The following is a 27639-nucleotide window of genomic DNA, read 5'->3' as shown; positions in this document are numbered from 1 at the left end:
CAATCTGGCAGCTCCCTGGTCACTTTTTGGACACTGGCATTTCATTTCCACATTTATTTATTTTATCCCAATTGAATTCAAATTCTCAAACTCTAAATGCTGTGATTTAATAATAATAGTTATTATTGTCACAAGTAGGCTTACATTAACATTGCAAACGAAGTTACTGTGAAAATTCCCTCGTCGCCACACTCCGGCACCTGTTCGGGTGCACGGAGGGCGAACTCAGAATGTCCAATTCACCTAATACTGTAGCACGCCTTTCGGGACTTATAGGAGGAAACCGGAACACCCAGGAGGAAAGCCCTGCAGACACCGGGAGAACGTGCAGACTCCACACAGACAGTGACCCAAGCGGGAATCGAATCTGGGACCCTGGCGCCGTGAAATGAAATGAAATGAAAATCGCTTATTGTCACGAGTAGGCTTCAATTAAGTTACTGTGAAAAGCCCCCAGTCGCCACATTCCGGCGCCTGTCCGGGGAGGCTGATACGGGAATCGAACCGTGCTGCTGGCCAGCCTGGTCTGCTTTAAAAGCCAGCGATTTAGCTCAGTGAGCTAAACCAGCCCCAGAAGCAACAGTGCTAACCACTGTGCTACCATGCTGCCCATTTTGACCCACATGTGGGTTATTAATCCAGGCCTTGACATAACACAACTTCCTTGTGTTTCTAAACCCTACGTTGGGAGTGTATCAGATCTCCATTTGCTAGGATTTACTCTGGGCATTAGTGATTTGAGTACAATAATATGGGAGAGGAGGATTGGATTAGACTAGGTAGCTTTTGGTTTGTTATGTTCACACACTTGTTTTTCCCTTCACTGAATAGTGTGGGGAAGGGGTGTGGTGGTGCTGGTGGAAGGAATAGCAGGAGCATCTCGTCATGAGTTCTGCATCCATGGGCAACAAATCGTGAGGTGGGACTTTAACCTGGAGCATCTGGTTCAGAGACACAAATACCACCGACTGAGCCACAAGGCCTCCTGACTAAGTAAAGCATATAGATAAAAACACCGGTGCACACACACACACACAATAAAACTAATGGTGTTGGGCTTTGTCAGCACGCTTTGTGGTTTGCCTCCTGCTTGTGTAATAACCAATGCAGTGAAACCACACTGAAAGAGGTCACCATCAACTCACCCCAACCAGGGCGACGCAGTGGTAAGCACTGCTGCCTCACGGCGTCGAGGACTTGGGGCTGGGATCGAACCCAGGTCACTGTCCGTGTGGAGTTTGCGCATTCTCCCCATGTTTGTGTGCGTCTCACCCCACAACCCAAAGATGTACAGGATTGGCCATACTAAATTGCCCCCTAAATGGGGGGGGGGGGGGGAAGAATTGGGGACACCAAATTAATTTTTTTTAAAAACTCACCCCAACGGACCTCCTTGGCAGTGGTACTGGGATTGGTTTGGAACTCGACGGAACAATATAGACATCTTCTCGACTCCTGGAATTTGAGCCCGTTGGCGAGAGGTATTCCCCTTTATTGGAAAATGGGAAACAAGGCAGGAACATTATTTATTTTAATGGCATCACACAGCACACAAGGAGATCATTCAGCCCATTACGCAAGTGCCAGCTCGCTGAAAGAACGATCCCATTTGTCAGACTTCTGCCCTGCTTTGAAAAGGCATACTGTCTCTGGTCTTTCCCACATGAGTACGACCCAGGCCTGACTGCTTTGCTTCCGAGGTCAGGTATAATTTAAACATCTCAGAAGGTGCATTCTTCGTAATGTAACCTGCTTGACTACGGTGAGGGTGGGGGACAAACATTAGCTAACTTAAAAAAAATAGGAATACAATTTAAAACATCACAAAAAGCATCTCCTGCTAACTTACAAAAATGTCACCCAGCAGACTACTTGACTCTGCGAGCTTGGATTTAACATGGCTGCTGATTTGATGTAATGTCTGATACTAATGGCTAAGCATGTGCCTCCTCCTTTCCAGGAGTCTGATCTTAAACTGCCTCATTTGCTGGAAAGCTGGTGAAAAGAGTGAGGAAGAAAATGGATGCACGTCCATATATGGATTAAATGGGTCAGAGAGTCACTGCTTAGCTGAGGACGAATATCTGGCTTTCTTCCCCATTATCATGCTGTAAATAAAGGGAAAGATACTGATATTAAAGTTGTTGGGTTTGAGAACATCTTTCCATCCCCTCCCTCATTCCTGGAAGATGTAAGGCGGGATTCTCCCGAATCAGCACGATGGCCCGACACCGGCGTAAAAAACGGAAAACGGCGCAAACCACTCCGGCCTTCCGGGAGTTAGGCTGGTGCCGGAGGGGTTGGCGCCGCACCAGCTAAGGAACTGTGCGAGTTAGCACATGCGCAGAATGGCCTGCGTGGTTCAGCGCATGCGCAGACCGGCCGGCATATTCTGGCGCATGCGCAGGGTGGGGAGTGTCTTCTCCACGCCGGCCATGGCGGAGCCCTACAGGGGCCAGCGTGGAAGGAAGAAGTGCCCCCACGGCACAGGCCCGCCCGCAGATCGGTGGGCCCCGATCGCAGGCCAGGCCACCGTGGGGGGCCCCCCCGGGGTCGTATCCCCCCCCCCCCCCGAACAGCATTAAAATTAATTTACGGGATGTTGGCATTGCTGGTTAGGCCAGCATTTATTGCCCATCCCTAGTTGCCCTTCAGAAGGTGGTGGCCAGTTGCCTTCTTGAACTTGCAGTCTTTGAGGTGTAGGTGCACCCACAGTGCTGTTAGGGAGGGAATTCCAGGTGTTGCCCCAGCGACAGTAAAGGAGCAGTGATATATTTCCAAGTCAGAGTGGTGAGTGGCCTGTTTGGGAACCTCCAGCTGGAGGTGTTCCCAGGTATCTGCTGCTCTTGTCCTTCCAGATTGTAGTGGCCATGGGTTTGGAAGGTGTTGTGTAAGGAACCTTGATGAGTTACTGCAGTGTATCTTGCAGATGGTACACATGGCTGCCACTGTTCGTCGGTGGTGAAGGGTTTGATTGTTTGTAGAAGGGGGTGCAATGAAGTGGGCTGCTTTTAGGGGATAGTAGCAGATGGGTAGAAAGATTTTGGAAAGAAGTAAAAGCAACAGGGTTGTTGTGATGGGAGACTTGAACTTCCCCAATATTGACTGGGACTCACTTAGTGCTAGAGGCTTGGACGGGGCAGAGTTTGTAAGGAGCATCCAGGAGGGCTTCTCAAAACAATATGTAGATAGTCCAACTGGACCTGATATTGGAGAATGAGCCCGGCCAGGTGGTAGAAGTTTCAGTAGGGGAGCATTTCGGGAACAGTGACCACAATTCAGTAAGTTTTAAAGTGCTGGTGGACAAGAATAAGAGTGGTCCGAGGGTGAATGTGCTAAATTGGGGGAAGACTAATTATAACAATATTAGGCAGAAACTGAAGAACATTAGATTGGGTGCGGTTGTTTGAGGGTAAATCAACATCTGACATGTGGGAGGCTTTCAAATGTCAGTTGAAAGGAATTCAGGACCGGCTTGTTCCTGTGAGGAAGAAGGATAAATATGACAAATTTCGGGATCCTTGGATAACAAGAGATATTGTAGGCCTCGTCAAAAAGAAAAAGGAGGCATTTGTCAGGGCTAGAAGGCTGGGAACAGATGAAGCCTGTGTGGAATATAAGGAAAGTAGGAAGTAACTTAAGCAAGGAGTCAGGCGGGCTAAAAGGGGTCACGAAAAGTTATTGGCAAATAGGGTTAAGGAAAATCCCAAGGCTTTTTTACACGTACATAAAAAGCAAGAGGGTAGCCAGGGAAAGGGTTGGCCCACTGAAGGATAGGCAAGGGAATCTATATGTGGAGGGAGAGGAAATGGGTGAGGCACTAAATGAATACTTTGTATCAGTATTCACCAAAGAGAAGGAATTGGTGGGTGTTGAGTCTGGAGAAGGGTGTGTAGATAGCCTCGGTCACATTGAAGTCCAAAAGGACGAGGTGTTGGGCGTCTTGAAAATATGAAGGTGGATAAGTCCCCAGGGCCGGATGGGATCTACCCCAGAATACTGAAGGAGGCAAGAGAGGAAATTGCTGAGGCCTTGACAGAAATCTTTGGTCTTCAGGTGATGTCCCGGAGGACTGGAGAATAGCCAATGTTGTTCCTTTGTTTAAGAAGGGTAGCAAGGATAATCCAGGGAACTATAGGCCGGTGAGCCTTATATCAGTGGTAGGGAAATTACTGGAGAGAATTCTTCGAGACAGAATCTACTCCCATTTGGAAGCAAGTGGTCGTATTAGTGAGAGGCAGCCCGGTTTTGTGAAGGGGAAGTCGTGTCTCACTAACTTGATAGAGTTTTTCGAGGAGGTCACAAAGATGATTGATGCAGACAGGGCAGTGGATGTTGACTATATGGACTTCAGTAAGGTCTTTGACAAGGTCCCTCATGGCAGACTGGTACAAAAGGTGAAGTCACACGGGATCAGGACTGAGCTGGCAAGGTGGATACAGAACTGGCTAGGTCATAGAAGGCAGAGAGTAGCAATGAAAGGGTGCTTTTCTAATTGGAGGGCTGTGAATAGTGGTGTTCTGCAGGGATCAGTGCTGGGACCTTTGTTGTTCGTAGTATATATAAATGATTTGGAGGAAAATATAACTGATCTGATTAGTAAGTTTGCGGACGACACAAAGGTTGGTGGAATTGCGGATAGCTATGAGGACTGTCAGATGATAAAGTAGGATTTAGATAGTTTGGAGACATGGGCGGCGAAATGGCAGATGGAGTTTAATCCAGACAAATGTGAGGTAATGCATTTTGGAAGGTCTAATACAGGTAGGGAATATATAGTGAATGGTAGAACCCTAAATACTATTGACAGTCAGAGAGATCTTGGTGTACAGGTCCACAGGTCACTGAAAGGGGCAACACAGGTGAGGAAGGTAGTCAAAAAGGCATACGGCATGCTTGCCTTCATTGGCCGGGGCACTGAGTATAAAAATTGGCAAGTCATGTTGCAGCTGTATAGAACCTTAGTTCGGCCACACTTGGAGTATAGTGTTCAATTCTGGTTGTCACACTACCAGAAGGATGTGAAGGCTTTAGAGAGGGTGCAAAAGAGATTTACCAGGATGTTGCTTGGTATGGAGGGCATTAGTTATGAGGAGCGGTTGAATAAACTTGGTTTGTTCTCACTGGAACGAAGGAGGTTGAGGGGCGACCTGATGGAGGTCTATAAAATTATGAGGGACATAGACAGAGTGAATAGTCAGAGGCTTTTCCCCAGGGTAGAGGGGTCAATTACGAGGGGGCACAGGTCTAAGGTGCGAGGGGCAAGGTTTAGAGGAGATGTACAAGGTAAGTATTTTACACAGAGGGTAGTGAATGCCTGGAACTCGCTGCCGGAGGTGGTGGAAGCAGGGACGATAGTGACGTTTAAGGGGCGTCTTGACAAATACATAAATAGGATGGGAATAGAGGGATATGGACCCTGGACGTGTAGAAGATTTTAGTTCAGACGGGCAGCATGGCCGGCGCAGGCTTGGAGGGCCGAAGGGCCTGTCCCTGCGCTGTACTTTTCTTTGTTCTTTTTCCTGGAAGGGGTCGAGCTCCTGGAGTGTTGTTGGAGCTGCACTCATCCAGACAAGTGGACAGTATTCCATTTCACACCTGACTTGTGCCTTTTAGATGATGGACATGCTTTGGCGGGTCAGAAGGTGAGTTGCTTGTCGTATGATTCCTACCTTTGACTTGCGCTGGTAGCCACAGTATTAATGTGGCTAGTCCAGTTCAGTTTCTGATCAATGGTAACCCCAGGATGTTGATTATGGGGGATTCAGCAATGGTAATGCCATTGAATGTCAAGGGGTGGTGGTTAGATCCTCTGTTATGTGGTGTGAATGTAACTTGACACCATCTGCCCAAGTCTTGATATTGTCCAGGTACACAACAAAGATGTTCCTTAGCTAGGCATTCACTCCAAGTTCAGGTTGTGACATACCTCTCGGCTTCTTGATTCCCTCATTTCCACTGGGTTTCCTGGTGAACGTTGTACATTTTGGGCTGCAAAACAAGGATTTATTTTTCAATTACGAAAAAGAAATGGTGATGTTTTATTGTTAGCGATCCCAGCACAGACTACTTTACAAAGTCCGATTCACTCATCACCCCTGTTCTCAGTGCCCTAACATTGGTTCCTGGTTCAGCAATGTTTTCAAATGCTCACCTTGCGTTCAAATTGCTGCATGACATTGTCCCCCTCTGTAACCTCAGAGATCTCAAGAGCCCCCCCCCCAGATTCTGACCTCCTAGGCATCCCCAATTGTAAACCAGTCTCACCACTGGTGGATATGCCTTCAGCTGCTGTCATCCTAAATGTGGCATTTCCTCCCTAAACGACTCTACCATTTCCCCTTCAAGAAAAAAGCTCTTTGAGCAAGCTTGTTGCTATTTGTCCTAATCCATTTGGCTTGCTGTCAAACGTTACGTCTGTGTCCCAGGGCTCTTCAAAAGGAGAGTTCAAAGTCGCTATATACACACAAAATCTGGCATAAATCTTGCATTCTGGTAACCTGACAGGTTCCTGCTGGTCTGGGTGGAATGTCCCGTACGAATGGAAGACCATTTCTACATTTTACTGACATTCCCTGGGTCGGGGTAACGAGATTGCAAGGATCGCAAGGTCCTGGGCCCAATTTGAAAAACAATTCAGCCACTAAAACCAGATAACGAGGAATCAAACCCAGTTCTTCCTGACATCCATTCCCAGCCAACAAGGTTCTGCAGCCCTGGGAGCAGAAACATGACTTGCAATGGGCACATTTACAATGTGAAGAGCTGCAATAACCCTCACATCACCCCCTGTCAGCAGCTATGCGCACGATAATGCGTGCTGAGCGGGAGCGATGGATAGAAGTGACTCCTCACTCCTTCTTTCACAGAGAGATCAATTAATCTTGCCTCAGTCTCTTCCATTGAATTCCACACTTGTCATTAATAACTGCTCCTTAATGAGGTACAAACGATTGATTGGTGGGCTCTTGGTTTCTGCCTCGATATAGCCGACATTACAGCAATGGTGGGCGGAATTCTCCGCTCCCCACGTGGCGTGGGAGAATCGTGGGAGGGCCCCCCGACATTTTTTACACCCCCCTGGCACCCCCAGCAATTCTCTCCCCTCTCTTCCCCCCCCCGCTCGGATAAATCGCCGCTCTCTGAGCCCGATGGGCCGAGCGGCTGGCCCTTCACGTCCGTTTCACCACGGCAGCAACCACACCTGGTTGCTGCATTCGTGAAACGGGCGCCAGATGCCCGATTGGGGCATCTAGGGGCCCGATTTGGACGGGAGCACCGCGACTGTGCTCGGGAGGGGACAGGCCCGCGATCGGTGCCCACCGATCATCGGGCCAGCGTCCAAAACGGACGCACTCTTTCCTCTCCGCCGCCCGGCAAGATCAGGCCGCCACATCTTTCCGGGCGGCGATGGAGAAAGACGGCACCGCGCATGTCCGTGCCGTCTGCGTGCTGATGTCATCCGCGCATGCACGGGTTGGAACCAGCAACCCGCGCATGCGCGGATGACATCAGAAAAGCGCCGTTTCCGCGTCATTTCCGGCGCGACGAGGTTGCGGCTGGGAACGACGGGGGCCCGCTCCTAGCCCCCCGGATGGGGGTGAATTAGGTGCGGGGAGCGGACCCCGAGGCCGTCGTGAACCTCGGCCGATTTCACGACGGCCATCCCGATTTTTATCAGGAGCGGAGAATACTGCCCGGTGCATTTGTGATTAGCAAAATAATTAGCAGCATTCAGCCCGATGGGAGTGTTTGATGGTCTGTCCATAAAAACAGGAAAGTCTTGTAGTCCACAGGAAAAAAGAAAATGAAAAGGTGGTGGAAGCAGGGGCTTTTAATATTTATTTATTTTTTAAATTTAGAGTACCCAGTTCATTTTTTCCAATTAAGGGGCAATTTAGCGTGTTCAATCCACCTACCCTGCACATTTTTTATTGTTGTGGGGGAAAACCCCACACAGACACGGGGAGAATGTGCAAACTCCACACGGACAGTGACCCAGAGCCGGGATCGAACCTGGGACCTTGGCGCCACCGTGCTGCCCAGGCTTTTAATATTTTTAAGACAGATAGGTTCATGCTAAGTAAAGGGCAAGGCGGAATTCAGATTTCAAATTTCTATCAAATCAACCATGATCTCATTAAATGGTGGACCTTACTCGATGGGCCAAAGGGCCTCCTCCGCCTCCTCTGTGTTTGCATATTCATATGTTTGTATGCAAGTAAGCATAAAAGCTACACGGGCCACCATTGTGTGAATCGGTTAAGATTCTGTAGCTGAGATGAAGCTCGGGAGCAACAGGTGACTGCAGTCAAGTGGGAGGGTGGGGTGGCGGCTGCATCCTACCTCACTGGTGGTGGCAGCTCTGGCAGTGCCACTGTGTGAGTGGGAGGATGGTGCTGCTCCATGGTCTGAACGGGTATTTCACTCAATGACCCTTGCCTCCTATTGTCCGGAAATTCAGCCGGTGCCTGGGTGCCCCAGTGATGGGATAATCTGTTCTGAGAGTTTGACTTGGTCTGAGAGTTCGAGATCTCTGTTGGTCCACCAATGGAATGTCGCCAAGGCAGATCTGGACGTCCTGGGTGAAAAATAAAGAGTGGCATTGGCATCTTTCGCAGATTCAGATTCTCTTACCTGATGACCGTACATTCCAAGCAATCTTATAGCACATTCAATACATCTTCCAAGCCATCGGATTAGAAAGTGGCCGTTCAGCTGTCATATTTTATGTCATATCTGCATTTTAGCCCTTTTTTGCCAGTCTTTATTCTGTAACCCTTAATACCCTCACCTAACAAAACACAACTGACCAATCTCAAGTCTCGATAGCTCCAAGTGACCACCAAATCCTTCCTTTGGAAGAGAAAATTCCAGATTCCCATCAACCTTTGTGAGGAAAAGTTGCTTCCTGATTTCACTCCTTAATTTCCGCCCTCAATAGGAAAAAACTATTTTGACCAGTATTCTTGTTTCGCCATTTTCACTATTTTATTCCTTCTGGATATTGCACCCAACAAACAAAAAAAAAGTCAATCTCAGTTTTGAAATGGTCAAACCCAGAAATTATTAGGAGCAGGACTGGGTCTGTTTGGTAAGGACATAGGAGAGTCTCCCGTAGTGGGGGAGCTCTATCTCCACAAGGAGCCACGGGAAAGACAAGTATTTCCACCCCGTAGGCCACGTGTGGGATATTACAGTCAATAAACTCCATCGTGCCCCAGAATAAATATTTCTTGTTAATGGGAAAGTCATCGACCTGAAAGTCATGTCTCACGAATGTGATTGAGTTTTTTGAAGGGGGAACCAAAAAGGTAGATGAGGGCGGTGCAGCAGTCGATGTTGTCTACATGGACTTTAGCGAGGCCTTTGACAAGGTACTGCATGGTAGGTTGTTGCAAAAGGTTAAATCCCATGGAATCCAGGGTGAGGTGGCCAATTGGATACAAAATTGGCTTGGCGACCGAAGCCAAAGGGTGGTTGTGGAGAGTTGTTTTTCAAACTGGAGGCCTATGACCCGCGGTGTGCCTCAGGGATCGGTGCTGGGTCCACTGTTATTTGTTATTTATATAAATTATTTGGATGAGAATGTGGGAGGCACGGTTAGTAAGTTTGCAAATGAGACCAATATTGGTGGCATAGTGGATAGTGAAGAAGGTTATATAAGATTTCAACAGGATCTTGACCAATTTGACCAGTGGGCCGATGAACAGCAGATGGAGCTAAATTTGGATAAATGTGAGGTGATGCATTTTGGTAGATCAAATCAGGGCAGGACCTATTCAGTTAATGGTAGAGAGTTAGGGACAATGACAGAACAAAGATATCTAGTAATACAGGTTCATAGTTCCTTGAAGGTGGAGTAGCAGATGGACAGAGTGGTGAAGGAGGCATTCAGCACGTGAGGTTTTATTGGTCAGAATATTAAATACAGGAGTTGGAACGTCTTGTTGAAGTTGTACAAGACATTGGTAAGACCACAAATGGAATACTGTGTTCAGTTCTGTTCATCCTATTATAGAAAGGATATTGTTAAACTAGAAAGAGTACAAGAAGAGATTTACTAGAATGCTACCAGGATTTGACGGTCTGAGTTATAAGGAGAGGCTGGATAGGCTGGGACTTATTTCCCTGGAGCATAGGAGGCTTAGGGGTGATCTTATTGAGGATATAAAATAATGAGGAGCATCGATAAGGTAGACAGTCGACACCTTTTCCCAAAGGTTGAGGAGCCTAGAACTAGAGGGCATAGGTTTAAGGTGAGAGGAGAGAGATACAAATGAGACCAGAGGGGAGGTTTCCTCACACAGAAGGCAGTGAGTATCTGAACGGGCTGCCAGAGGCAGTGGTAGAGGCGGGTACAATTTTAAAAGCAGTTAAACAGTTACATGGGCAGGATGGGTATAGAGGGATATGGGCCAAATGCAGGGACTAGCTTAGTGATAGGAACTGGGTGACATGGACCATCTAGGCCCGTTTCCATGCTGTAAACATTTATGACTCTGATAACTCTGTTTCTCTGGCACCAAGAGTATAAAATTGGTGCTCACTTCTGATGGAGCCATGTCCTTAAAAGCCATAACTCCCAGCAACCAGCATTGACATAGAGTCTAGGGAGTGCTTGGACGCTGCCTAACTTTGGAGCTGAGCACCGAGCCTAGGAGTGGGCCCAGCCTAACTTACAGACCCAGTACCAGGCCAAGGAGTGGGCCCAGCCTAACTTACAGACTCAGCACAGGGCCAGGGGGTGGGCCCAGCCTAACTTACAGACTCAGCACAGGGCCAAGGAGTGTGTCCAGCCTAACTAACAGACTCAGCACAGGGCCAAGGGGTGTGTCCACCCTAACTTACAGACTCAGCACAGGGCCAAGGGGTGTGTCCACCCTAACTTACAGACTCAGCACAGGGCCAAGGAGTGTGTCCAGCCTAACTTACAGACTCAGCACAGGGCCAAGGAGTGGGCCCAGCCTAACTTACAGACTCAGCACAGGGCCAAGGGGTGGGCCCAGCCTAACTTACAGACTCAGCACAGGGCCAAGGAGTGGGCCCAGCCTAACTTACAGACTCAGCACAGGGCCAAGGAGTGGGCCCAGCCTAACTTACAGACTCAGCACAGGGCCAAGGGGTGGGCCCAGCCTAACTTACAGACTCAGTACCAGGCCAAGGAGTGGGCCCAGCCTAACTTACAGACTCAGCACAGGGCCAAGGGGTGGGCCCAGCCTAACTTACAGACTCAGCACAGGGCCAAGGGGTGGGCCCAGCCTAACTTACAGACCCAGTACCAGGCCAAGGAGTGGGCTCAGCCTAACTTACAGACTCAGTACCAGGCCAAGGAGTGGGCTCAGCCTAACTTACAGACTCAGCACCAGGCCTAGGAGCAGGCCGAGCCTAACTTCCAGGCTCAGCACTGGGCCTAGGAGTGGGCCCAGCCTAGCCTCTGGGCTAGAGCACAGAAAGACCACAGTAAATTGGAAGAAAGACTTCAATTCCAGATCTTAAAAGCAAGTATTTTATTAGTTCAAAAATGTTCCACCCACTCCACAAGCCCTGCAGGTACCCAGGAGAAAAAAGCAGTTTGGACCAGTTTTTGTATTTCCCCATTTTTACTGGTTTTTCCTTCTGGGTATTTCCCTGATTAGCACAAGGCAAAAGACTGAAGTGAAAGGACCAGCTTACCTGCAGCTTTAACAGGTGTGATCCCATGGCTTGGGGACGGTGGGAGTACAGGACCATTCCCGAGAGATGTGGAACATCTCTTGTTCTGTCCATCTATGGACCCGGCTACAGGGAGAAATGCCATGTGATTCTATGAATCCTCTACATCAAACATTGTAAAGCCTAAACACGAGGAGGCGTGTTTATACCACTCCAAATATTTATTACATTTCAACCTAATACTATCAACATTAACCGCTAATCGGGGCAGCAGGGTGGCACAGTGATTAGCACTGCTGCCTCACGGCGCCGAGGTCCCAGGTTCGATCCCGGCTCTGGGTCCCTGTGCGTGTGGAGTTTGCACATTCTCCCAGTGTTGCTGTGGGTTTCACCCCCACAACCCAAAGATGTGCAGGGTAGGTGGATTGAACACACTAAATTGCCCGTTAATTGGAAAAAAATAATTGGGTACTCTAAATTTATAAAACAAATCATTAACCGCTAATAAATCTGACATCAGGAGAAACTTCCTTTCCCAAAGAATGTGGAACTCAGTACCACAGGGGTAAATGTGGTGATTAGCAAGAACGTATTCAAGGAGATGTTAGATAAGTACACCAGGGCGAATAAAATAGAAGGTGAATCTTAAGGGGAATCTTTGGAATTCTCTGCCCCAGAGGGCTGTGGATGCTCAAATGTTGAGCATATTCAAGACCAAGATGGATATGAGTTTTGGACATTAAAGGGGTCAAGGGGCATGAGGGTAGGGTGAGAAATGTAGCTGATTGACTAAGACCAATGGATAATGAGCAGGCTTGAGCGACCATGTGGCTTACTCCTGCCCCATCCTAGAGTTCTGCGGATTGAGTTAGATGCAGAGGGATGGGAAGAGGCTCACGGAAAGCATTAACACAGTCATGGACCTGTTTGGACGAATGGCCAGTTTCTGTGCTTTAAACACTTTGCAATGCCCTTCACTGGCCAAACTCATTTCACTTTGGCTCCCTCGCAGTCAGGAGGCAGATAACTCAGGTCCCCATGATTTTAAAAAACTCGGTGTCCTATCCAATTCCACACTCTCCTCCTTCCTCCTCCTGCTTCCATCCTCCCCGCCTCCAAGTCAACATTCCTGACTATTCCCGTTGAGCACTCACCCCTGGTGAAGGTTTTGACTGGAAGTGGTGGTGGTGTGGTGTTGCTGGGTGGAGAATTAGCAGGCACCTTGGAAGGAAGAACCACTGCCCCGTAAGTCTCATTGACAATATTGGAGCTGATGAAGCTCCACCTTTCCTTCTTGGAGCCAGAGGGGCTGTTGTTCACAAATGGTGAAGACGAGAAGGAAGCGTTTGAAGGAGAGAGTTGACCAATGGACTTGAATGACTTTTGTAATGGACTCACCTGAAAGGGGAGAGCAAAAAAGAGATACAGAAACTATGGTGAGTGCAGTGATCACAGTGATTAGTGGCAAACAGCCTGAGCTCAAAGACAGACTCGTATTTATACACCGTTGCATCTCAAACTGCTTGGCACGCAAGGTTCATATTTCTGTTCAAGGTGCAATAATTGTCAATTTGAGATCAATCAGGAAGATTTCACCAACAGCAACGGAACGTAGGAACAGTTTGTACTGTTAGTTGAGAGGGGAGTATATCATAGTAACATCAATACAATGAAGTAGTCAATGCACTGAATGAAAGTCAGGTGTGAAAATGGCGCCTCTGACAGTGCAGTGCTCCCTCAGTACAACACTGAAGCCTATCTTATAATGCTCATCCTGGAATGGGATTTGAACCCACAAACCTGACTCAGTTAAGACACTGACCACAGGGTGAAGTGGACTTTTATGCATCCTAATATCAACTTTACCATCCCTTTCCCCCACCCCCATCAGTTCCCAATATTTCAACACACTTTGGTTCAATACTACACCAAGGTTCCTCTAGTCACTCTAGTCTAGCCCACAGATCTCAGCTAAGGTGAATCCCTTAATGCGCACATTCAATATACAAACGAGGAAAGCTAATCAGCCCTTTAAAGTAATTCAGAAATCCCTAAAATTGCCCAATGCCATCATCACAACCACAAACCGCTTCCAAGACATTTTCATTCTTAGAATCCTTCATCAATTATTGCAAAAGGTATTTTCCAATTTTGGACAATACCTGGATTATAATAACCGGGAAGGGAAGGGAAAGCATAGAAGGGGAAAGCAAACTGGTGGAACAAGCCACACCATTAAAATCATTCATTCCTTCCACACTTATCTCAAGCCTATCATCTGAAATTGAACTGTGACAGTAACTTGCCACACGAGGGCAGCACCTGCTCATTTAAAGCAAAGCTTAGATTGGAAAGGCTGCAACCAAAAAAAGTTGAGAAATGCTGCATTCTTCCCAAAGGCCTGTATAAGAAAGATTTAAATTTATACCGCAACTTTTTACAATATCAAGATGTCCTGAGACAATTTACGGCCAATAATGTAGGGCAGATTGGGCATAAATGGAATATCTCCTCTGAAAGGCAGCACTTCTGACAGTGCAGCCCTCTTCAATGGCCACGCTGTGCCCAAAAAGCAGCTCGCCCCTGCACAGCATGGTCGATAAAAGCTCCGAGTCTCCGCTCCCGGGATCTACCTGGCTCGCAACGCCTTGCGAGATCGAACGCGATCTCACATGATGTTGCGATGTAAATTCCATCCATTGTGGGTTGGATCACTATTTAGCAAATCTGCATTTAGAACGAGACAGCTAGCCTCACTTTAATGTGCAGTTTCCCAAAGCACCCGAGGTGTGGGAGCAATCTCCTTTGCCCCAAAGACTTTGGGTGAGCGTCGTTCAGTACTGTGATCAGCAGCCGTTTGGTACTGGTCCCCACAAATCGCTTCTCGGCCTTTTGGCTCAGATCAAGTGTCCACTTGATCGAGGGAAGCTGAGGATTTCGATGTCGATCGTGGATTGGAGAACACGGAGGGATTGAAGACATTGAAGAAGAAATGTTTGAGCTCTGCTGCTATTGATGGATCGCCATGCTGGTCTAAGCCTCTGGTTTAGGCCTAACGCCGGTACAGTTAAGATTCAACGTTTGAGCTATGGCTGCAGCTGCATCCCGACCACCAGGCTGGGGGGGGGGGGGACACTGTACGAGTTACAGTGAAGAAGTCGGAAGAGGAATCGCCTGTGGATCGGAATTACTTTGTGAAGCGGGTGCTGCTCAAGTGCTGCGGGTTCCAAGCAACAGACATCTTCTGCTTGCAAAACTTCCCCAATAATGGATATTTTGACGTCACCTTCAAGAGTGTTGCAGCTTGCATCAAATTCTTGAACGTGTTTAAAGAAAAAGGCAATCAGAGCCCCCTGTCTATCCTGACTGCGGTGCCTCTGTTCATGCTACCGTCGCAGCAAAACTGGGTTGTTACACTGCACACGTACAACCCCCACGTCCCCGTGTCTGATGTGCTCACGTTCCTCGTCAGGTACGTTGAGCTGAAAAGTAACAGCGTGCAACTGAAGGACACCTTGGGCATCTGGACAAGTGAGCACCAGGTCAAGGTGACCCTGAGAACGGACGGCAACGGAACCATCCTACATCCCCCTCCAGTTTCGCTATTGGAGGAAATCGCGGCTACCTCTATTATGCGGGGCAGCCACGAGTGTGTCGCACCTGTGGCAAAACGGGGCATGTTGCCGCCAACTGCAATGTCATCTTCTGCAAAAACTGCAAGCAGGAGGGACACATGACAAAGGACTGCAAGGAAGACAAGTGCTGTAACCTGTGTGGGGAGGTCGGCCATCTTTACAGGGCCTGCCCAAAACGTGGGGCAACGCAGGCACAAATCATCGGCGGTGGGGTCAAAAAGGAAACCACAGAGGAGGTTCAGGCACCCTCCATCGACAAAGGCACCACAGCACAGAATGCTGACATTCAACAGAAGGGCTCTCAACAAAAAGTGGAGGCTCCAGCACACCCTGACAACTCAACCCCAACCTCATCTGACGAGGAAGACTCAATGGAAGAGGATGGAATGAAGAATGAAAGGCGCTGAGAAACACTGAACAGGGACAAACGAAAGAGGAAACAGAAAAATAAACTGAAGAAACCCCTCATGGTGAATGGCAAAAAGCGGCAACTTCCAGCTAACGGCCTTAGCGCCGACACCTCCTCCGATGAGGAAAACTAAGAATCGGTCTCAATTAAAGAGGCAAAGTACCAATGTGGAACGGGATGCACAGACCCCCCAGACCACAGACAGGAAAGAAAATAAAACACGCAGAGATCACCAACCTCTGGTCGATGGGAATAGCAATGTGGCCAACGGCCACCAAACGCCGGATATTGAAAACAAGGTCACAGACCAGCTCCAGAAATTAAGAAGCAGCAACAATCCAAGCGAAAACCAGCCTGCAACCCCAACACCCACTGACTGCCACGATGGGCGCAAGGGCTACACAACCCCTCCAATGCACATCTGTCAAGTTCACGGGTCCAGTGCGGACCAGGACAGCTTTCTCAGCCCTGCAACTGTGCAACAGTTTGCGAGCACCACCGGCATGCTGGGGAACATTCAACAGCTGGAACACCCAACTGTATAGACTCTGGACTCAGACTGGTAAATCTACCTTTATAAAATGGTTTAAAATTGCATCTATTACTGTGCGAAGCATTAACGATACTTTGTGGTGTGTAGCCACACTTGGCTACTTAGCAAACGTGAAAGCCGACCTACTGTTCCTGCAGGAGTGTGGAATTCCACACCTCAGCAACTACAGGCGCTGGTCGAGCTGGTGGTCCCACGGGCCATCCATCTGGTCAGGAGGAAACGACTGTCGTTCCTCCGGCCTGGGTATTCTGCTACGGGGAGGCAATTTCACCATCTCCGACGTTAAGGAGGTGGTGGACGGACACCTCCTTGTAGCAGACGTCAAATACAAAAACGCCCCTCTCAGACTTATTAATGTGTACGCCCCGGCCGTAAAGAGTGAGCGGCTGGCAGTCCTTTAGCAACTCCCACTGCTGTTGGCCACCTCCAAGCCGGTCATTCTGGGCAGTGACTTCAACTGCATCATCGATGCGGCTGGACAATCTGGCAGAGCCGGCAGCAAACTGGACCCTACGTCCGGACGCCAAGCTGCTCGACGTCTTCAGCAACCCTGCAGACGGAGCGCAGCGTTACACATGGTCACGGCCAGACGGGTCCGTCCGCTCCAGGATAGACTTCTTCTTTGTGTCCCGTGCTTTCATGGTCAGGCCCACCGACGTTAAGCTGATGTTCTTCTCTGACCACTGCCTCCTACTGGCCGACTGCCAACTGCAGGAAAACCAGGGGACGGGCAGGGGGACATGGAAGCTGAATGTAAAGCTGTTGACTCCAGAGAACCTTGAGGAACTTAAACGGGATTACATAGGTTGGAGAACCGTGACACCCTTCTTTGAGTCTCCACATCTCTGGTGGGAAGCAATCAAGGGGAACATCAAAAGGTTTTTCATCCTCAAAGGCATTCAAAAGGTGAGAGAGAGACAAGGGCCATGTCCAGGCTCAGAAAAGTATGCAGAATTTGCTCCAGCTGCAGTCGATGGGGGTTGATGCCAAGGAGGATCTCCAAGAGGTGAAGGGCCAGCAAGCCTCGTTCAACACCTCGGAGGCCTCCAAGGTTATCTTCCACTCCAGAGTCCGCTCCGTGGAGCAGGATGAAAAGTGCTCACTCTTCTTCCAAAAGGAGCACAGAGAGACCTCTGTGATCAGCAGCCTGAAGGAAGAAGATGGCTCTGTAAAGTCATCGCAGTCTGACATCCTGAGGATCAGTAGATCCTTTTATGCTGAACTGTATGATCGGAAGCCAACAGACAGTACTCTTTCCCAGACCTTCCTGTCGTCTATCACGGAGGTCTTGGGCGACAGCGAGCGGGAAAACCTGGACAAACCGCTAACTTTGGACGAGCTGACAAAGGCCGTCAAGTCCTTTGAGACGAGTAAAACTCCCGGAAGCGACGGCTTACCGGCTGAGTTGTATTTGGCTCTGTGGGACTGGATGGGCCCTGACCTGCTGGAAGTGTACGAGAGTATGCTTCGGGACGGCAGCATGTCAGAATCCATGAGGAAAGGCATCATCATCCTCATCTACAAGCAGAAGGGGGAAAGGGAAGAAATTCAAAATTGACGACCCATTTCACTGTTGAATGTGGATTACAAAATTCTAGCCAAGGTCATCACCAATCGGGTCAGGTCTGCTCTGGAGTCAGCGATCCACCTTGACCAGACCTGTGCTGTACCCGGCAGGAAGATCTCTGATGGCCTCGCGCTACTCAGGGATACGATCGCTTACGTGCAGGACAGGAGGGTGGACACCTGCCTCATCAGCCTTGACCAGGAGAAGGTTTTTGACAGAATATCGCACACCTACATGATGGAAGTGCTCTCCAAAATGGGGTTTGGGGAGGGAATTCGCAATTGGATCAAACTGCTCTACACGAACATCTGTAGCGCAGTCTCAATCAATGGGTGGGAATCAGAAAAGTTCCAGATCAAATCTGGAGTCAGGCAGGGCTGCCCTCTCTCCTCGGCCCTGTTTGTGTGCTGCATAGAACCTTTTGCCGAGTCCATCAGGAAGGATCTGGGTATAAGAGGAGTGACGATCCCAGGCAGCGGAGGCGGGCAAGTCAAGGCCTCCCTGTACATGGACGACGTCGCCGTTTTCTGCTCGGATCCCACGTTTGTATGCAGGCTCTTGAATGCCTGCGACCAGTTTGAACTGGCCTCAGGAGCCAAGGTAAACCGCGGCAAGAGCAAGGTCATGTTCTTTGGGAACTGGACTGACCGGTCCTTTGTCCCCTTCACTGTCAGGTCAGATTACCTGAAGATGCTGGGGATATGGTTCGGAGAGGCTGGGGCATGCACCAAAAACTGGGAGGAGCGCATTGCCAAGGTAAGACAGAAACTGGGCTGGTGGGAGCAACGCTCCCTCTCCATTACGGGCAAAGCCCTGGTCATCAGATGTGAGGTACTCTCGGTGTTACTGTACGTAGCGCAGGTCTGGTCCATTACCCGATCCTACACTGCAGCAGTCACCCGGGCTATCTTCCAATTCATCTGGAAATCCAAGATGGACCGTGTCCGAAGGGACACCATGTACAAACCTCTGGATAAAGGAGGGAGGAACGTATCCAACGTTTCCCTCATCCTGATGGCCACCTTTGTGTGCAGCTGCATCAAGCTGTGCGTAGCCCGGTATGCAAACACCAAGTGTCACTACATACTGAGGTTCTACCTGTCCTCGGTGTTACGAAGGATGGCCCTGGCCTCATTGCTGCGGAACGCTCCAAGACCGTGCCGTACCACCTGTCCCTTGTGGAAAAATCTTTGAAGAAAAACACCTTTGATCACAAGGCAATGAAGCAATGGTCAGCACATAATGTCCTCGAGGCTGTGGGGGAAAGGGAGACTGTGGAGGACATTGGATGGTTCCCCGAGCCGACTGTCAGAGTCATCTGGCAGAACGCCTCATCACCAGAACTTTCAAACAAGCACCAAGATCTAGCTGGGCTGGTGGTGAGAAGGGCCCTCCCCGTCAGATTCTACATATACACACGAAGGCTCAGCACCGTTGCACGCTGCCCTCGGAGTGACTGTGGGGGAAATGAGACGGTCACCCACCTCCTTGTGGAATGTGCCTTTACAAAGAAGGTCTGGAGAGAGATGCAGTGGTATTTGTCCAGGTTCATCCCGAGCAGCTCTGTGACACAGGACTCTGTGCTCTACGGACTGTTTCCAGGGGGACACACCGAAACAAACATCAACTGCTGCTGGAAGGTCATCAACTCGGTGAAAGACGCTCTTTGGTCTGCCCAAAACTTGCTGATCTTCCAGTGCAAAGAATTGTCCTCCACCGAGTGTTGCAGACTGGCACATTCCAAGGTCCAGGACTACGTGCTGAGGGACGCACTCAAGTTTGGGGCAGCTGCCGCCAAGGTGCAATGGGGGAAGACCACTGTGTAAGGTCTTACCAGCAAATGTACACCGAGGGGCTGGTAACAGTGTAAAACCCCTCGGTCCAGGTCATTAACACTCCAATGTATAAAAGAAACATGACTATGTAAATATTTAAGAAAGATTGTAACATAAAGAGGGATATGTGTGTAATGTCATCCCAATTGAATGAAAGAAAGTCAAGGGAATGTGTAACTTTGATGGAAATGTACAGTCAAGACAATTCGAAATATTCTGTACTGTTTATTATAGATTTCATGCATAAAGTATATTTTTTGTAAAAAAAAACTGGTCTCCACAAACGGGGACCAGATGGAATGGCACTTGTGGGGTCTCCCAGGGGATCTGAGGTCCCAGGTGCATGGCCTTTGAGCAGGATGGCACCTGGATACCCTGTCACTGCCAACCTTGCAGCATCCCAGCCAGGCTAACACCAAGGTGGCACTGACATCTAGCAGGGACACTGCCAGGTTGATGGTGCCAAGCTGGGGGGCCCTGTGGGGGTGTCACTTGGGAGCCTCGGAGGTCCCTTATCAAACGCAAGTCGCGTTTCTCACTGAGAGAGCCAGGAAACATGTAGCTAAACACTCGCTCGCTATGGGATTTTGTTCCCATTTAGTTAAATCGGGCCCTCGGAGTGATTTATTCACAAATTGCTTGTATTTCTACACCCAGGTCAATTGTCGCACTTCAAGCATTGAGAAGTCATGACAAGGGCACATCTGCCCTGACCTGATGAAGAGTCATATCAGCCTTGAGACGTTAACTCGGTTTCTATCTCCACAGATGCTGCCGGACCTGATGAGATTTTCCAGCATTTTCGGTTTCTATTACAAGGGAAAACAAATCTGGAACTTCCTTGTCTGCTGCATATGGTTCAGCGCATTGGCCAACTCAGACCCACAGGGGAGCTTTCTCTTTCCTAATATACAGTCAGAGAGCATCATAGAATGATACATCATAGGAGGTGATGAGACCATCAATTCACGCGACACGTGGTTAGAAGTGAACAGTGGTTTTAATCGCTTACAACAGAGCCTGCCTGTGACAAGATGAACTCCAGATGAACTGGCAGGCAGGCTCTCAGCATCAACCTTTATACTTCCAGTTAGGGGGAGGCGCCGTGGGTGGAGCCAAGGGTGGAGCCCAGTACAAACTCCCGTACACTTCCAGTGCATCTCCCCCTAGTGGCAGAGCAGTGCAACTGCTTGTGTGCCGAGCTTACAGAGACACAGTACAACATGTGTAATACAGTGCGAATTACGCTACTGTGATTCACCACATTCACCCCCTGTAAAAAAAATCAAGTCCACCGGGGGTGGTGGCTTACAGATTGAGTCTGTCCGGTGGCCGAGTTGTCCGCTGTGATCGGCGGAGCTCCGGGGTGAGCACCGTCGGTTGGGGTACGATGGTGGACTCTGGGGGCGATTCCGCCTGAGCTTCGTACCCATCTGGTTCGACTGGGAGCTAGCTGGCGCAGGTGCGCGAAAAAAAATGTAGCGAACTGGTAGGTACGGGGGCGTGGGGGGCGAGTTGGGTGGGATGTAGTGTGAGGGGTACCTTGGAGGTGGTAGTGGGGGGGTTCGATCCTGCAGGTGCTAGGTCCTGGAGGGATACAGTGTCCTGACGGCCATCAGGGAACTCTACGAAGGCGTACTGGGGGTTCGAATGTAGTAGGAGCACTTTCTCTACAAGGGGGTCAGTTTTGTGTGCCCTGACGTGCTTCCTGAGGGGCACTGGGCCCGGTGTCTTCAACCATGCCGGGAGCGAAACCCCCGTGGTAGTGCCCCTGGAAAAAATAAAGAGCCGCTCGTGAGGGGTCTGGTTGGTAGCGGTACACAAGAGGGACCTAATAGCGTGGAGCGTGTCGGGGAGGACTTCTTGCCAATGGGAGATCAGGAGATTCCTGGACTGGAGGGTCAGTAGGACGGTCTTCCAGACCGTCGCATTCTCCCTCTCCACCTGCCCGTTCCCCCTGGGGTTATAGCTGGTAGTCCTGCTCGAGGTGATGCCCTTGCCGAGCAGGTACTGACGCAGCTCGTCGCTCATAAAGGACGAACCCCGGTTGCTGTGTACGTAGCTGGGGAAACCGAACAGGGTGAAGATACTATGCAGGGCCCTAATGACTGTGTGGGAGGTCATATCGGGGCACGGGATAGCAAAGGGAAAACGGGAGAACTCGTCTATGACGTTCAGGAAGTACACATTCCTGTTAGTCGAGGGGAGCGGCCCTTTGAAATCGATAGCAAGGCGTCCAAAGGGCCGAGAAGCCTTGACCAGGTGGGCCCTGTCTGGTCTGTAGAAGTGTGGTTTGCACTCCGCGCAGATCGGGCAATCCCTGGTGATGGCTTTTACCTCCTCGGTGGAGAAAGGCAGATTTTGGGCTTTAATGTAGTGGGCGAGCCGGGTGACCCCCAGGTGGCAGAGGTCATTGTGGATGGCTTTTAAGCAGTCGCTCTGTGCGCTGGCACACGTCCCGCGGGACAGGGCATCTGGGAGCTTCCCCGGTTGATACATAATATCGTATTTGTAGGTGGAGAGTTCGATCCTCCACCTCAGAATTTTGTCATTTTTAATTTTGCCCCTTTGCAAACATGAAGGCAACTGATCTTTGGTCGGTGATGTGGGTGAACCTTCTACCTGCGAGGTAGTGCCTCCAGTGACGAATAGCCTCCACAATTCCTTTTTGACTGAGGAGTGTCGAAGTTCCGAAGCGGAGAGGGTTTGGGAGAAAAATGCGACTGGTCTCCCCGCCTGATTTAGAGTGGCTGCGAGAGCTACCTCTGAGCCATCGCTCTCAACCTGGAAAGGGACGGATTCATCCACCGCCCGCATGGCAGCCTTGGCGATGTCCTCCTTGATGCAGTTGAAGGCCTGGCGAGCCTCAGCTGACAGGGGAAAAAGTGTGGCCTTAAAGAGTGGGCGGGCTTTGTCCGCATACTGAGGGACCCACTGGGCATAATACGAAAAGAATCCCAAGCACCGTTTGACGGCCTTGGGACAATGAGCATACGGTCCGGGTCGGGACCCAGGACTCCGTTTTCCACGACATAGCCGAGGATGGCTAGTCTGGTTGTGCGGAAAACGCATTTCTCCTTGTTGTATGTGAGGTTACGCTTCTGGGCCGTCTGGAGAAATCGGTTGAGGTTGGCATCGTGGTCCTGCTGGTCATAGCCGCAGATGGTGATGTTATCCAAGTACGGAAACGTGGCCCGCAGCCCGTACTGGTCCACCATTCGGTCCATTGCTCGTTGGAACACCGAGACGCCAAAGGGGACCTGGAGGAAGTGGAAGAGGCGGCAATCGGCCTCAAACGCCGTGAAGTGGTGGTCCTCCGGGCGGATTGGGAGTTGGTGGTGTGCAGACTTCAGATCCACCATGGAAAAAATCCGATATTGGGCGATCTGATTCACCATGTCTACAATCCTGGGGAGGGGGTACGCATCGAGGAGCGTAAACCGATTAATAGTCTGACTATAGTCTATGACCATGCGGAATTTTCCCCCGGCCTTGACGACCACCACCTGAGCTCTCCAGGGACTGTTACTGGCCTCTATGATCCCCTCACGTAAAAGCCTTCGGACCTCGGATCGAATGAATACCCTGTCCTGTAGGCTGTACCGCCTGCTGCGAGTGGCTATGGGTTTACAGTCCGGAGTGAGGTTGGCAAAGAGAGGAGGGGGGGGGGGGGGGGGGGGGGGAGATTCGCAGCGTGGCTAGGCTGCAGATAGTGAGTGGGGGTAGGGGTCCGCCGAAGCTGAGGGTGAGACTCTTGAGATTGCATTGAAAGTCGAGTCCCAATAAGAGTGGGGCGCAGAGTTCGGGCAGGATGTATAGTTGGAAATTAGAGTAGCTAGCGCCTTGGATTGTTAGAGTTGCGACGGTGTGCCCTTGGATATGGACAGAGTGGGAACCCGAAGCGAGGGAGATAGTTTGCCATGCAGGGAAAACGGGGAGCGAACAGCGTCTTACCAGATCTGGGTGTACGAAGCTCTCAGTGCTCCCGGAGTCGAAAAGGCACGGTGTACTGTACCCGTTGATTTGGACCGTCGTCATAGAGTTGTGAAGATGCTTTGGGCGCGATTGGTCCAGTGTGACTGCGTTGAGTTGCGGGTAATCGGCGGCTCGATCGGCTGCGCTGGGATGGCCCCGTGATGACTGCCCGCTGAGGTCGCAGTCTTCAATCGAGTTTTCTGAGTGTGGAGAGGATGGGGCCCAAGATGGCCGCCCCCGTGGATCGCACGTGTCGGGCGGCGAGGAAGATGGCATCCAAGACGACGGCGCCATGGCGAACCGCGTGGTGGGGGTCCGCCAAGATGGCGGCCCCCATGGATCGCACGTGGCGGATGGGGGCGGAGTCGGGGCATAGGCCGCTGCGTTCCGGGGCCTGCGGGCCTGCGAGTGCGGAGGGCGATCACTTTGTGCCGCTGGGGGTTTAGGGGCTGGGGCCTTCCTTGCCAGGCACACTCTGGCGTAGTGGCCTTTTCACCCGCAGCTGCTGCAGGTCGCGTTGCGGGCCGGGCAGTGCTGCCGCGGGTGCTGAGGCTGGCCACAAAAGTGGCAGGCTGGGGCCGCATGGTGGCTGGGTGGCCGCGCGACGCAGGCCTGGGGGAGTCGCTGGTCGGGGGCCCATGACGGGGTCGCGCAGTCGGCAGGAAACGAGGTGCGGCTACGAAATGAGACCTCCATAGTTGTAGCGAGTTCAACAGTATCTTCTAAATTTAGGGCCCCCTTCTCCAGCAGTCGCTGGTGCACGTAATTCGACCCAAGGCCTGCAACAAAGACATCGCGGACAGCAAGTTCTCTATGTTCAGCAGCATTTACTGCCTGGTAATTACAGTCCCGGGATAAGGCTTTTAAGTCTCTGAGGAATTCTTCTCGCGATTCTGTGGGGCGCTGGCAGCGAGTAGTAAAAACGTGGCGCGCGTAGACCTCATTGATGGGCCTCACGTACATTCTATCGAGTAGGGCCAGGGCCTCTGTATATGAGCTGGTACAGTTTAGCTGAGTAGATATACGATGGCTCACCCTTGCGTGCAGTAGACTGAGTTTCTGCTCCTCCGTCGTTTCTGGGGTGCTTGCTTCAGCCAGGTAGGCCTTAAAACATCGGAGCCAATGCGAAAAGATTTCTTTTGCCTCTGCATCCTGCGGGTCGAGTTCCAGTCGATTAGGCTGGAGGGCTGATTCCATGGTCATGCCTTACTGTTTCTTAAGACGATTAAATTGATGAGATCATCAATTCACGCGACACGTGGTTAGAAGTGAACAGTGGTTTTAATCGTCTTACAACAGAGCCTGCCTGTGACAAGATGAACTCCAAATGAACTGGCAGGCAGGCTCTCAGCATCAACCTTTATACTTCCGGTTAGGGGGAGGAGCCGTGGGTGGAGCCCAGTACAAACTCCCGTACACTCCCAGTGCATCTTCCCCTAGTGGCAGAGCAGCGCAACTGCTCGTGTGCTGAGCTTACAGAGACATAGTACAACATGTGTAATACAGTGTGAATTATGCTACTGTGATTCACCACAGGAGGAAGCCATTCAACCCATCAAGCCTGCCCGGCCTCTGTGCCACTCCCCTATTCTTTCCCTATACTCCTGCAAATGTTTCCCCGTCATGTATTTATCCAAACACTTTGGAAAAGGTACTATTGAATCTGTTCCCACCACCATATCAGCAGTGCATTCCCGATCTTAACTACTCACTGTCATTTTTTTTTTTTTTTAAGGTCACTCTTGTTCTTTTGCTGATCACCTTAAATCTGTGCCCTCTGCTTACCAATCCTCCTGCCAATGAAAAAGGGTACTCTCTCTTCACTCTATCAAGACCCTTTCCCGACTTTCAACATCTCTAATAAATCTTCTCTTAGCCTTCTCGGCTCTAAAGAGACTATCTCAGTCTGTCGGCCTAGCTGAAATCCCTGGCAGGGTCCCATTCTAGTAAATCTCCACTGCACCACCTCCAGGGTCCTGAAGGCCTGTTGCCTATACTTGGTCAAAATGCTCCAGCTGAGGCTCTGCCAATGGATCTCGGTCTGAATTCCACAGACTAATCAGTGGGTGATAGGAAAAGGGGGTAGAAAAAGTAGAAGAACACAGCACCGGGTCACCTTACCTTTTCCTCCAAGTCCTCCTCACTGTCATAAGTATAGTCTTGTTGCACCACCCACTCGTACTCCACGTGGACTGGAGGGTTGAACTTTCCTGCCTGCGCTTGATCCAGCTGTAACCAAGAGTTTATGGAACTGTTCAACATCTGCTTCAGACCCACAGTGATTGGATGAAATTGATACAAGGTGAAAAGGGGGAAGAAAGAAAACTGTACCAGTTCCTCGCAACGGGTGTGATTGAACTTCTTTGCAATATCCAAGGCGGTTTCTCCAGCCACGTTCCCTTCAACAGGACAAGAGGGGGCCAGTGTTAATCAAGAACCACAATCCCAGTCCCCGGGCCTGGTGCCAGGGTCACCATCAGAAACAGGTCATACCACAGTGTTGAGGGCTGTCAATCTGCGCTTGTGATTCCCAACGCTCAGATCACTCAGGGTGGTCACCGGGCAATTCTCACAGGAGGACAGAAATCAATAAAAGGACAAGAGACATTCAGAGCGTACAAGGTCATCCTTCAGACCCATCGCTCTTTCAAGGAGTAAATTACCCAGTGAATCCCACTGCCCCATAGTCTCCCTTCCCCTCCTCCTCACTCCCTCACCCTGTACCTTATTCGCCCTCAAATCTTTATCCCATGGTGATACTGAGCGTAGATATTTGAAACTTTCAAGACCGATTAGTACATTTTTTGTCGGGTCAGGGCATGGAGGGATAGAAGGACATTGATAAAGTTGAGAGACAAATCAGCCATAAACCAACAGGATGGTGCAACAGACTCAAAGGGCTGAATGGCCTTTTTCTCTGTTCCCATCTAGGCCCGGTAACAAAAGCTTCCTCTGTTTAAATCTTCAATCTCCACCCTGTTTAGCAACAAACTCCACTCCTCGCCTACTTGTTCCACATACAACTGCAAATGTGGTGAGATTTTGTCCTTGGAGCAACACAGAGCCACCAAAACAATTCTAAAAAAAAAGGATGAGGGCCGGTTTCATGGACAGGGTCTTATGTCCCCTCCCGCCCATCGGGATGTTACGGTCCCACTGAAGAAACCGGCAATTTAAATAACCAGCTGCATCCACTGGCAGGAGCAGGCGTGGTGGGGTTGTAAAATCCTGGCCATGTTTAACAAGGCTAAAGGATTGATCTAATTAAGGTGTTTAAGACAATTACAGAATTCAATACGTTAAGTAGAGAGAATCATAGAATCCCTACAGTAAAGAAGGAGGCCATTCGTCCCATTGAGCCTGCACCAATCCTCTGAAAGAGCCTTACCTAGGTCCATTCCCCCACAACCCCACCTAACCGTTGGACATTTATGTGCAATTTAGCATGGCCAATCCACCTAACCTGCACATCTTTGGACTGTGGGAAGAAACCGGAGCACCCGGAGGAAACCCACGCAAACATGGGGAGAACGTGCAAACTCCACACAGACAGACACTCGAGGTTGGAATTGAACCCAGGATCCTGGAGCTGTGAGGCAGCAGTGCTAACCACTGTGCCATTGTGCTGCCCATTACTTATTGCTGTAGATGCCTTACTGTGAAGTGCAATTTTAGGTAAAGTTAAGTGAATCAGATTTTCTCATTACAACTAATGTAAAAACTGTAGTTAGGTTTTATAGGACCTCTCTCTTCAGAAAAAACTACATTGAAACATAATATTACGTGAGTTGAAATCTTGTAATTGCTAAATTCCTATATATGTAAGTGAAATAACTTAAAATAAATATAAAAATATACAAGAAACATACTGATTCTTTTTACCTCCAACGCACCATCTCACCTGCTCACCGTACATCGTACTCCCCTCCCACCCCACACACACTGAACGAAAGCTCAGAAGATGGAAGGAAGAGCACTTTGGAGCAACAGCAGCTTTGAGCTGCGGGGTC

At 49.9% G+C, this 27639-nt stretch overlaps 1 protein-coding gene across 3 annotated transcripts in view; it reads right to left on the bottom strand.

The window, feature by feature from the left end:
* Window positions 1-27639, bottom strand: part of LOC119966780 (arf-GAP with SH3 domain, ANK repeat and PH domain-containing protein 2-like) — a 173167-nt gene that overhangs the window by 4407 nt on the left and 141121 nt on the right. The window contains exons 20-26 of one of the 3 annotated variants that reach the window (XM_038798766.1): window positions 25961-26028; window positions 25751-25858; window positions 12810-13053; window positions 11677-11781; window positions 8443-8581; window positions 5930-5991; window positions 1380-1489 (exon numbers count right to left, since the gene is read on the bottom strand). In XM_038798766.1, coding sequence (XP_038654694.1) covers window positions 1380-1489; window positions 5930-5991; window positions 8443-8581; window positions 11677-11781; window positions 12810-13053; window positions 25751-25858; window positions 25961-26028 — 836 coding nt within the window. Of the gene's footprint in view, window positions 1-1379; window positions 1490-5929; window positions 5992-8346; window positions 8582-11676; window positions 11782-12809; window positions 13054-25750; window positions 25859-25960; window positions 26029-27639 lie in introns of all 3 variants that reach the window. The other 2 variants (XM_038798761.1, XM_038798770.1) reach the window with 2 other exon arrangements.

This window comes from Scyliorhinus canicula, chromosome 1 (assembly GCF_902713615.1).
Source record: "Scyliorhinus canicula chromosome 1, sScyCan1.1, whole genome shotgun sequence".
Classification (NCBI taxonomy): domain Eukaryota; kingdom Metazoa; phylum Chordata; class Chondrichthyes; order Carcharhiniformes; family Scyliorhinidae; genus Scyliorhinus; species Scyliorhinus canicula.
The sequence above is the reverse complement of the archived record's forward strand: the minus strand, read 5'-3'. Positions and strand labels throughout refer to the sequence as shown.